Genomic DNA, 11,614 nt, shown 5'->3' on the forward strand with positions numbered 1-11,614 from the left:
TTCAGAATCATCCCATGACTCACGGAAAAGGGTTTTCTTGGCTGTGCTAACCCTTAGTAGCTGCATGGAGAAGTACTCAGGAGCAGTGAGGTCCTAAAAATGCGCTTTACTGAAGCTCTGTGCACTCGCTTAGCTGTGCTGAGATGTATTTTACAAAGACTTTCACCTTCTTTACTTGGTGGAGGAAATTCTTGGTCCCTTCAGGCTGTGCTTGTGTGAGTCCCCAACCTCTGCTTTAAAGCTCGGGTTTCTGCGCTCCTGATCACAAAAATGAGTGAGTGCCACAAAACTAAGGCACCGAGTGGGTGCTTGGAGGGTTTCAGGTTCTGCCAGATTCCACAGGGACCTCGGGCACATCTCTTTGCCTCTCCAAGGTCCTGGGTCGGGCCTGGGGGGCATTAAACTGCCCCGAGGGTCCGAACTGCTCGGCAGGAGGAGAGCTGGGTGTGCAGTGCATAAATTGACATCTCCCTCCAGCCCTGCCGAGTCCTCCTGGCTCTGGGAGAGGCACTTAGAGCTGTTCCGTGACTGAAACTCAATGTTCTTCCAGCTCTGTGTTTGATAACAAGTTTTTTTCTTTCGGGCCAGTGCTGCCTTAGTGGAGAAGAGCTCTTGGCTGGAGGTCTGGAGCCCCATCTGAGGCAGGATTTTCCTTCAAGACTCCCCTCTCAAGCAGCCTTTCTGTTCTCGTCTGCAGGCTCTGAACGAAACTCTGAGAATTCGGGCACTCGAGGCATAGATCAGTTGAGTTTCTCCCTTCGTGCTGCGATTGCAGCTCAAACCACAGACAGGGCTGCCTTTGCATCTCTTTGGAGCTCCAAACGCAGGATTTTTTTCAGAGTCATGCACAGGCGCGTTCCTCCTGCCAGCGGTGCTGCTGGGGAAGGAGGAAAAGGAAGAAGCATCCCTAGAAAGCTGCAGCGAGCAGCTCGGGGCAGCCAATTCCACAGGAGGGTGAGCCCTGGATCCTGAATTTCTGCTCTTCCTGCTGCTCCCGGCTTCCCTTTGTAATTCTATCCATTGTTTCCTTGCCTGTCACTCCTTATCCTGTCCTTCTCCCGGGGTCTGAGCCTCTGCTGCACTTCGTGGTGGTTTTTTTCTTGGTGAGAGTTGAAAAGGAAAATGTTCGTGAAATTCTACACCCAGACTCACTGGCCTTATTTGTCCTGAGTTGTTTAAAAGCTCCGGGCCAGCTTTAGGCTGCAAATATATGAAACTAATAAAATGTTGCCGGCTTGATTATGAACTAGGGTGGAAAAAAATTCCAATTAAAGCATTTTTTTCATTGTTAAAATGACGAGGCTTTTCTGAAACCTTTCGAATGCCTCAGATGCCCCCAAGGAATTTTTACATGACCTTCCCCCTCCCTGGCATTTGCTGGTGGAACTGGGAGCCTGCAGGGTTCCTTTGCCTCTGGGTGGGCAGAACTGGGGCTCCGTTCACCCCACCTCAGGAACTGACAGGAAAGTGCAGCTGTCTCTGAAAACCTGAGAATTTCTGAGTGAGCTTTTCCCAAAATTCCTGAATCAATTCGTGCCTGGAGCCCTGGAGATGCCTCAAAGAACCTCCCAGCTGGGGACAAGCTGAGACAAACCCCTCCAAGCCAGTTTTTGGGACCCAAACCCAGCGTGATTCTGAAAATACTTGATAACCCAAGTGCACCAGGAACTTGCAGATCCCCAGCCAAGCTCGATGGACGAGGGGCCGGTGTTTACTTTCGTGTGAGTTTGTCAAATCCCCGAGCAGTTTCCCAAGCAGAGAGCCCCGGCTGCTCTCCCAGCATCTCATTTTTCATCCTGAGGACAGCCCGTGACAAATGACGTGGAGCATCCCCAGTGACACATTCCGAGGGGGTGATGTTGCCCTTCTGGATTCCTTTTGCTGCCCCCTCCCCCGGTTTTGTTTTTTTTTTTTCTGTGGGATTTTTTTTTTTCATTACATAAAGCTGACAACTGCAGCTTTGCCCTCTGTTGCTCACACAGTTAAAGAGAAGAGTTCATGTCCACCCCAGCTTGTTTCACTTTGCTGCTGTTCCTCCGCCAGCCCAAATTTCAGCTGCAAGTAACACGATCCCACTTGGCAGAGCCTGAGAGAATCTTTGGCACATTGGAAAGAGGCTTAATGTAAAGTCTACTTTTTTTTTTTTTTTCTTCCTTTTTAATTTTTTTTTTAAAGAGCTTTTTGAAACTCCTCTGGTTGTGCACAGCTCTGGCAGTAGCTGCAGGGCTGCTCACAACCGCTCCAAATGTGAGCTCAAGGATTACAGATGCGTTCTGTGCGGGGAATGTCTTGAGTGCCTGTCCCAAAAGCTCCTCCAGAACGACATGGATCGGGCTGAACGACTTTCTGCAGGCACAAGGAGAAGCTCCCTGTCCCTAGACAAGAAAAAGAGCAGTGGCTGGAGAGCCACGGTGGGGTTCTTGTGTCTGCTCCCTGCGCTGGCTTTGCTGGCGGTTGTGGAATATCCAGCTGGAGCTGCAGTGCAGGAAATTCAGGTGAGGAGAAGGGATCTGGTCCTCCAATGCCTGCGAGGGGACTGGGGTGTCAAAGAGAGGTGCAGGTGTGTTCTGCTTAGAGGCTGGAATCTAAATATCTAAATATTTAAATACCTAAATATCCAAATAGATAGATGAATAGCTAATCTAAATAGATAAGTATTTAATCTAAATAGGTAAATATATCTAATAGGTCTACAGATAAATAGATCTAAATAGATAAATAGATCTAAATAGATAAAGATCTAAATAGATAGATGTCTAAATAGAGAAATAGAACTTACTAGATCTATAGACAGATCTAAATAGATCTGTGGATAAAAATAGATCTAAATAGATAAATATCGAAATAGATATTTCTAAATCGCCAATCTAAATAGATAAATGGATATAAATCGATCTAAACAGAACAATGGATCTATGGATAAGAAAGATCTAAGTGGGTGAACACCTGTAAAGGCGACCAGCAGTGTTCCGGGTGTCGGAGCCCCTTTTTGGCAAGGCCCCCGGGGGTAGCTGCGGCCCGGCGGGGTGGAGCTGTGTGCGCAGCCCGGGGGAAGCCGGCGGGGAGCTCTTTTCCCTCGGGGCTTTGGCCGCTCCCGTGCATTTTCTGCTCTCCCAGCCGAGGGTGATGTGGCATCGCCTGGCTGGGGATCCTGGCGCTGAGCGGAGCCCGGGGCTCGCGGGGTGGGATCCAGGGCGCGACCTGCGGAGATCTCGGCTCCCTCTCTTTGGGCTCTGCGGGACTCCGCGGCTCCCAGGATTTGATCTTCGCTTTCTCCTTTAGCTTCGTTTCAGCCTTTAATTTTATAAAAAAGGGATTTTTAGGTCCATCCTCGTTTTTGTGCGCACGAACGTCCCGGCGCTGCCCCCCTCATTTGCATCACATGCTCAGGTTGTTGTTAATTACTGCTAATTCAGAGTGATGGGGCTGTTTGGCTTGGGGGGAACTGCGTGGCTGGGAGGGAGAAGGGAATTAATTACAGTCATTACAGCTCAATGACGTAAATTACTGGAGGTCTGAGTGCACGGGGTGAATAATTCACAGCAGGGTTGTGGGCTGGTGTCTCCCTTCATATATATATATTAATTTTTATTATATGTTCCTTTTATTTTTATAGGTTATATATTATATATTATATAATTATATACCATATAATTATATAATATAAATTATATATTCATTTATATTATTATATACATACTTTATATTTTACACATTATTTATTCTGTCTAAAATTTACATTGACTTTTACATAGTCTGTGTTCTTTTATATGGTATTTATATGATGTATAAAATCTATATTGTGTTGTCTATATTTATAATAACCTATATTAATATTCTAATAGTAATATTCTATGGTTCATAATAATTTACATTATTTATATAATATATATTTATATACTTATCTATAATATATAATTATACATTTCATATATAATATACATTTTATATATTATAAATATGATTTTAATTATATTATAGATATTTTAATGTGTTTATATAGGTTTTTATATATATATATATATACATACATGTATATATGTATATTGTTGAGAGAATCGAATACCTGCCTCGGAGGAAAGCAAGATGCTGAGATTGGGTGAGGATGGGAGGAAATGGAGCTGGCTGCCAGGGGCAGGAGAAAGTTTCCAGCCTGTTGGAGCCATGGAAAGGTGTTTGTGCTTGAGGCAGGACCCGGAGCTGTCGCCTCAGGCCTCTTGGCTGCTCCTTGGACACAAGGGATGTGGGGTTTTGGCTCTCGGGGCCTCATTTCTTCCATGAGGAAAGTGCAGACAGCTCCTGCTGCCTGTGGAATGTGCTGTGAGGCTGGACAGACCCTCCTGGAGCAGCCTCTGTACCATGGCCACTGTCCCTGGCTCTGGGGAGCTGCCTTGGCGCCTCTGGAGCCCGGAGATTTTCAGTGTTTTAGCCCCAAAAAGGGGAAACAGAGCTGGAAGACTTCCAAACAGCCACCTTGGGTCCCACTCATTTCCCTCCAGGTACTGAAGGGCTTTTCTAGCTGGAGTCAGACGTGTCACAAAACTCAATGTCTTCTGCTGTTCGATGCGTTAAAGGCATCCAGGGCTTTCCAGAGCTTCTGTTTCCTTTGAAGGCGTTTCAGAGCTCTCTGCACAAAGAATTGCCTGTTTTAGTCATTTCTCCAGATTTACATCTCTTCTGTGGCGAAGAGAGGAGGAAATGAAAACTTTCCAGGCAGAGCTGCAGCACTTGCGGTGGCCAGGAGCCTCCCGAGGCCTCGTTTGTGCTCTCCAAGAGGAGAGGAGCCGCTCTGGGGTGATGCGGGACTGGTCTCATCTCTTGGATCCTCCTCAGGCAGGACCTGTGGTGCTCCCCAGCCCCAGGTGTCCTGTTCCACCCAGTTTTTTTATTCCACGCGGTGATGTCTTGGAGTGGCTGCCCAGAGCAGGGGCTGGCTAAGGTTAAGAGCATGAAGTGGGGATTTATTAAAGGCCTTCAGCAGGCGCGCCTTGGGCAGTGAAAAACCTCCAAGATGGTCACGAGTTTTCACACAATTCTAACTTTGGTCTGTTTACATATCTGGGGTTAATCCTCCAATTACAGCTTCGGGTAATGAAGTCGTTTACCCCAGTCTGCTCCCCTCAGTTCCCTTTTGTTTTTACTTTTGGGGGCCTGAGGCTGCGGGGTGTCCTCGGCTCTCCGGCCCAGAGGAATTGCTGTGTCTGACTAAACGTGAAGACACGAGCTAACCCTTTACTATGGAGCTTAGAGCTGTGCACTACAGGATCTGAAAAACAGAAAACTTTTAAGGCGTCAGCTGTCCTGGGGTGTGTCCCATCTCCTCCAAGCTGCTGTTCTGTGTTTAAGGAAGATGTCCCAGGCTCGGCTGCGCTGATCCCGGCTCCTCCTCGGCCCCCGGCGCGGAGCAGGCGGTACACCATCACCCCGGGCCACCTCAAGTGGGACCACTTCAACCTCACCTACAAGTAAGGCCTGGAAATTGCCCCCAAAGTGATCCTGGGGCCTGAATTTTCCTGCTGGATCCGTTGGCTTTGGATCTTTGCTGAGCCAGGGCAGGGGGAGCTGCTGAAGCCGCTCCAAAGCTGGAATATTTTGAGCAGTGCCGCTCCTCTGGCTGGAGTGAAACTGTTCAGGGCAGAGTCGGGCTCCCCACAACGGGGACCTCCCTCAGAAGTGGTGAGTGAGGATTAATTCTCTTCTCCTGGTGGGGGTTTTTAAGAGTTCTGTGTGAACCTAAATCAGCACTGAGGGCGATCACTATTGAAAGGTGACCTCAGGATTTCTGAGGGGCAATTCCCTGGGGGACAATTCCCTGAGGGACAATTCCCTGAGGGTGTCCTGGGTGTCCCTGCAGGATCCTGTCCTTCCCGAGGAACCTCCTGAGCGCCAGGGACACGCGCCGGGGGCTGGCGGCCGCTTTCCGCATGTGGAGCGAGGTGTCCCCGTTCAGCTTCAGGGAGGTCCCACGGCACCTCCCCAGTGACCTCAAAATCGGTGAGTGCCCGCCAAGGGATCCATGGGGTGTGTTAATTCCTGGAATTCTGGTGTGGAATCCAGGATTTGGGAGGCAGGAGAGCACTCCTGTGCCGTGCGGGCTCGGCAGGGCCTCGTGGGTAAGGTTTGGGCTGTCCTTTGCCTTTAGCCAGGCAGAGAAAAAACTATTTTTGTCCGCTCAAGGATATATTAACGTCACATTTAAAATATTAATGTCACATTTAACACTTCCTGCGGATCTGGTGGTCGGGAAACATCAGGCATTTGCCAAGATTGAACCTTCAAATTCTGCTGCTGGGACGGGATCCCACAGGGGAAAGCCACGGGAGAATAGGAATCCACAGGTGGGGAAAGCACAGGAGAATAAGGATCCACAGATTCTTACTCCCCAGGTGAGGAAACTGAATGTTGGAAGGTGGAGTGACACAGCCAGGGTGACACAGAGCAGGTGAGGGGTTCTGGTTGTTGGTGGGTTCAGTCTCCCTTTTGCTGATCCCATTGGAGCAGTCACTGCTTCATCCCTTCCCTCCTCCCCTCCGTGGCTGTTCCTGAATTTCCTGGGAAAAGCTCAGTGCTGAGGTGTTTCTCAAGCCCGGATGTCAGTTCTTCCTGGGATTTCTGAGTGTGAAGCACAGATTCCTTGTGCCAAGGGCCCAGCCAGCAGATTCACCCTCATTTCACATGTTCCCCTCTGGTGCTGCAGGATGTGATGAGGCTCCCAGGGCTCTGTCCTGCCACCACGTGGGAGCCCCGGGTGCCCAATTCCAGGGATTCAGGATCCACTGGGATCCTGCTGCAGCTCTGACTCCAAGGCATCTGCTTATTTACGTTCAAAATGGAACAAGCCCGGGGGTTATCAGCTCTGTCCAGCTTCTCTCTCAAAAAGATAATTTCTGTGCGGTGTTGCAAGAGGAGCTCAGCATTCCCTGCTGGAAAACAAATTAATTTTCTCCTTTGGGAACAGCTCTAAATCCAGGGTCAGCAGTGGCTGAGTGCTGCCATCAGTCCTTGGCATTTATCTTGCCTTTTGTGGCCCTGGAGGCTGGAAAACACCTGGGATCCCATCAGAGACCTTTCCAGTGAGCCGGGGGTTTCCTGGGCAGGCTGATCCTGCTGGATGACCCTCAAACCTGCTGCTTTTTCCACAGGTTTCTACTCCATCAACCACACGGACTGCCTGGAGTCCCTGACCCACCACTGCTTCGATGGCACCACGGGGGAACTGGCCCACGCCTTCTTCCCACCCCACGGGGAAATCCACTTTGATGACCACGAGTACTGGATCCTGGGCAACACCAGGTTCAGCTGGAAGAAAGGTAACACAGGGAATGCTCGGGATTCTGATTTTAGTCTGGGATTTGCCTGATTTGGGAAAGTGACAACAGAAACAGTCGGGGTTTTATTGTGGGTTTGGAGGTTGTTGTTTCTCTCCCCTGAGCCCGAACTGTGTGGTGGCAGGGCCGTTTCTTGCTGGAATTATTGGAATTACTGAAATGATTGGATGGTCCAGCCACATCCTTCAGTTAAAATCCACGTGCTGGATGCTGCCAAGAGGCTTGAGTTTGTCTCCAGTCTGTGGAGGTCAAACAAGAGCCTCTTTCAGACTGGAATCTTCCCAGATTCTTCTTCAGCTCAGGGCTGTGGGAGCGAAGTGAGCAGGAAGCTGAGGAGGGTCAGTGTTGCACTGGGTCAAACGCTGCAGCTCCCCCGGAGCCTGGCGCTGCTCTGGGTCCTGCTGCTGGCAAGTAGAAGCACGTGGCAATAAATAATGGGCTCAATTTGGGCCCAAGCAGCTACAGAGAAGATGAACCTGGGGCAGCACTGCCCCTTCTAGTGCTGCAATCTTCCCTGGTTTTACACCAGGAGGAATTGTGTGATGGAGCAGGGCCGTACACCAGTTGTACACCGCAATCCCAGCTGCTTTTCCTTTCCCCCAGGGGTCTGGCTGACAGACCTGGTCCATGTGGCAGCCCACGAGATCGGCCACGCCCTGGGCCTCATGCACTCGCTGAACCCCAACGCCCTCATGCACATCAACGCCACCCTGACGGGCAAAAAGAGCATTTCCCAGGATGAAGTGTGGGGAATCCACAGGCTCTACGGTGAGGAGGCCCTGCAGGGCTTTGCCTGAGTATGAAATCCATGGCTGGATGCTGTGGAGCAGTTGTGGAGTCACATCCCACCTCCGGCTCTTGTGCTCCTGCTTTAGATCATTCCCCACCCCAGCTCCACATTGTTCCTTCTGCCATTTCACCTAAATTTGGTTGTTCAGGCTCCTCTAACACCTCCTCTCCTCCTGTTTCAGGCTGTAAGGACAGGTTATTTATGTGCCCGTCGTGGGCAAAGAAAGGTTTCTGCGAGAAGCGCAGGAAGCTGATGAAGAAGCACTGCCCCTCCACCTGTGACTTCTGCTACGGTACCCAGGGGCTTTTCTGGGGTTTGGGCTGGGGTCTGCACACAGAAATCTTAATTTCACACCAGGGATCAGTGGACACAAGAGGTGCAGCTCCAAGCAGCACAACAGAGATGGTGTCTTGTATATCCGGGTGCAGATCCAGGCCTGGAACGAGGAACAATGAAACATTTATGGAGTGGAACGTGAAATTGTCCCGTTCCTCTCTGGGTTAGCTGAGCCAGGGAATAGCAAGGCAGAGAGAGGGGCTGCAGAGCAGGTCCTGAGGCAGGGATGGGACAGAAACAAGACAAAGCCATCTCCAGCACAGCTGCGCTGGAGCTGCTCCCCAGAGCAGGATATAAAGGATGTTAATGATCGGCTTATCCAGCCTCAGTTCATGGATCCAGACAAGGAACTGATGCAGGGCCAGGTCAGGTTGCTGCAGCTGTGGAACTGAACTCAGATAAATGCTGCTGTCCTTAGGATGTCCTGGATAACCAGTGCCTCCTTCTTCAGCACAGAGGGTTTGGTTTTTGGGGCCACACTAATGAAAGATGCAGTCAGATAATTACAGACCCAGAAATTCCATGGGCTTTTCACACACAGCACTGGTCATGTCCTCTTCCATAGCTGTGAAAGGGACAAGTTGATTTTTATCCATCTCAGTTTACACACCAAATAAATAATAAATCTTTATCTTTGCACATCAATCCTGTTACTTGTCTATACAAGAATTGCCCAGGAAGAAGAGACACTTAAAAATTAATATTTTTAATATTAATTTAATATTTTTAAGGCTCCTTAACTGAGGATTTTGTGGAAGTGTTTTGGGGGTGGCCAAAGCTCCTTAACTGCTGCCATTTCCTTCTCTCCCTGGGCAGAATTCCCATTTCCAACAGTGCCCCCCACTCTGCCCCCACCAAGGACCAAAACCAAGACAGTTTCTGAGGGCAGGAACGTCACCTTCCGCTGTGGGCAGAAGATCATCCATAAAAAAGGCAAAGTCCAGTAAGTGCTCTGTCCTTATCCCAGGAAACTTGACAGACCAAAAACTCCAGGAGGAAGAACGACAGAAACAGGGCAAAGAAGAATGGAGTTTATAATCTGGAGCTCAAAAAGGATAAAATCCAATGTTTATATATAGCACAAAGCTAATTCCTACTGTCAAGCTGAATGCCCTCGTTATATTCTGCAAAAAACCCTAAAATTTAAATTTACCCTTTTAGGTTTTATTTAGTCGGTTGTTACTGAAATATGAACAGGTTCTGGATGTACCTAAAATTTAGGCTGGCTCAAATCCATGATTAGTTAAGACATGAGGACCCAAATTCCCATCAACTTTCAGAGATTCAAACTCCAAAATCACTCACGACTATGCCCCGTTAATCCTGATTCTCCACGTGAAATAAAGAGTAAAACTCAACTGCGTTTTGCTAAAGTCTCAGGATTATTATTCAGTAAAATTTATTAGTAGAAATAACTAATATTCAGTTTAATTTCCACTCTTTTTTTTTTTTCTTCTGACAGCTGGTATAAAGATAAGGAACTTCTGGAATATTCATATCCAGGTTATTTATCCCTAAATGAAGATCACATGAGCATCATCGCAAATGCAATTAACGAAGGAACTTACACTTGCATAGTGAAGAAGAAAGAAAGGATCCTGACTACTTATTCCTGGAGGATCAGACTGAAGCACTGACACAGCCCTGGAAGGAGCCCTGCAGTTCCTGCTCCTTCTGGTTCCAGTTGTTTCTTTGGCATTTTAGATTTAATCTCCAGTAGTGCAACTGAATTCTCCAGCAGCTGCTTCGGTACCTTGGGGCAAGAGAGACTCTGGGACTCGTTACTGGAATGTCAAACTCTTCCACATTTGTTTTAATGATAAGGAATTTATCAACTATTTGCTGTACAGAGAATTAAAAGCCTTTTTTTTTTTTTTTTTTTTTTGTAAGAAAAGTGTCAGATGGAGCTGTGTGGGGCACTGTGAACTGCTGCAAACCAGGAGCAGGCTCTGCCCCAGCCCCTGGGGAAGTGGGATGGCAGGAAAAGGACAAATTTAACACTCTCTGAGTGTTTTCCTGCCATTTTTTACATCCTGATGCTCTGCAATAGAAGAAATTACAAGGCTTGGCCTTAATACTACTTTTCTTTCACTTGTCAGGAGGATGAGGATCACACAAACCCTGTGTTGCTCCTCAGTTGTGCATTCCAACATGTTTGGTTCAAGGATCCACAGAAGAGCTCTTCCCCTCAAGTGGCTTCCTGTGGTTTGAGGGTTTTCCTCTTATCCCAAGAGGCATTGATTGCTCAGAGCTTGTCCTTGAGGAGTCTGAGCTGCTCAGTTTGGTCCTTGAGGGGTCAGAACTGCTCAGTTTGGTCCTTGAGGAGTCTGAGCTGCTTGGAGCTTGTCCTTGAGGGCTCTGAGCTGCTCAGTTTGGTCCTTGAGGGGTCTGAGCTGCTTAGTTTGGTCTTTGAGGAATCTGAGCTGCTCAGTTTGGTCTTTGAGGGGTCAGAGCTGCTCAGTTTGGTCCTTGAGGGGTCAGAGCTGCTCAGTTTGGTCCTTGAGGGGTCTGAGCTGCTCAGTTTGGTCCTTGAGGGGTCAGAGCTGCTCAGTTTGGTCCTTGAGGAGTCTGAGCTGCTCAGTTTGGTCTTTGAGGAATCTGAGCTGCTCAGTTTGGTCTTTGAGGGGTCAGAGCTGCTCAGTTTGGTCCTTGAGGAGTCTGAGCTGCTCGGAGCTTGTCCTTGAGGAGTCTGAGCTGCTCAGTTTGGTCCTTGAGGGGTCTGAGCTGCTCAGTTTGGTCTTTGAGGGGTCTGAGCTGCTCAGTTTGGTCTTTGAGGGGTCAGAGCTGCTCAGTTTGGTCTTTGAGGAGTCTGAGCTGCTCAGTTTGGTCTTTGAGGAGTCTGAGCTGCTCAGTTTGGTCTTTGAGGAGTCTGAGCTGCTCAGTTTGGTCTTTGAGGGGTCAGAGCTGCTCAGTTTGGTCCTCGAGGAGTCTGAGCTGCTCAGTTTGGTCCTCGAGGGGTCTGAGCTGCTCAGTTTGGTCTTTGAGGGGTCAGAGCTGCTCAGTTTGGTCTTTGAGGAGTCTGAGCTGCTCAGTTTGGTCCTTGAGGGGTCAGAGCTGCTCAGTTTGGTCCTTGAGGGGGTCTGAGCTGCTCAGTTTGGTCTTTGAGGGGTCAGAGCTGCTCAGAATTTGGTCCCTGCGGGGTCTGACCTGCCCAGTTTGG

The 11,614-nt window shown here is 48.8% G+C and overlaps 1 protein-coding gene across 2 annotated transcripts; it reads left to right on the forward strand.

The window, feature by feature from the left end:
* The first annotated feature begins 729 nt into the window (after positions 1-729).
* MMP23B (matrix metallopeptidase 23B) lies at positions 730-10,652 on the forward strand. 2 transcript variants are annotated; one of them, XM_066203237.1, is made up of 8 exons: positions 730-954; positions 5,347-5,465; positions 5,855-5,994; positions 7,143-7,310; positions 7,932-8,096; positions 8,300-8,410; positions 9,271-9,397; positions 9,917-10,652. In XM_066203237.1, the coding sequence occupies exons 1-8, from the start codon at positions 844-846 to the stop codon at positions 10,089-10,091; spliced, it is 1,116 nt and encodes a 371-aa protein (XP_066059334.1). In that variant the 5' UTR covers positions 730-843; the 3' UTR covers positions 10,092-10,652. The 2 variants fall into 2 exon arrangements, with proteins under 2 accessions (XP_066059334.1, XP_066059335.1); XM_066203238.1 differs by lacking the exon at positions 730-954 and adding an exon at positions 2,196-2,495.
* Positions 10,653-11,614: the final 962 nt, after the last annotated feature.

The sequence above is a fragment of the Chamaea fasciata genome, unplaced genomic scaffold (assembly GCF_029207755.1).
Source record: "Chamaea fasciata isolate MVZ Bird 193981 ecotype frontalis unplaced genomic scaffold, bChaFas1.0.hap1 SCAF_23, whole genome shotgun sequence".
NCBI lineage: Eukaryota > Metazoa > Chordata > Aves > Passeriformes > Sylviidae > Chamaea > Chamaea fasciata.

Bases quoted from the DNA above. Each gene is read 5' to 3' on its own strand.
- MMP23B (XM_066203238.1), top strand. From the start codon at position 2,325: ATGGATCGGGCTGAACGACTTTCTGCAGGCACAAGGAGAAGCTCCCTG. The intron at 2,496-5,346 runs GTGAGGAGAAGG...TCTGTGTTTAAG, and splicing joins CTGCAGTGCAGGAAATTCAG to GAAGATGTCCCAGGCTCGGC. The intron at 7,311-7,931 runs GTAACACAGGGA...CCTTTCCCCCAG, and splicing joins CAGGTTCAGCTGGAAGAAAG to GGGTCTGGCTGACAGACCTG.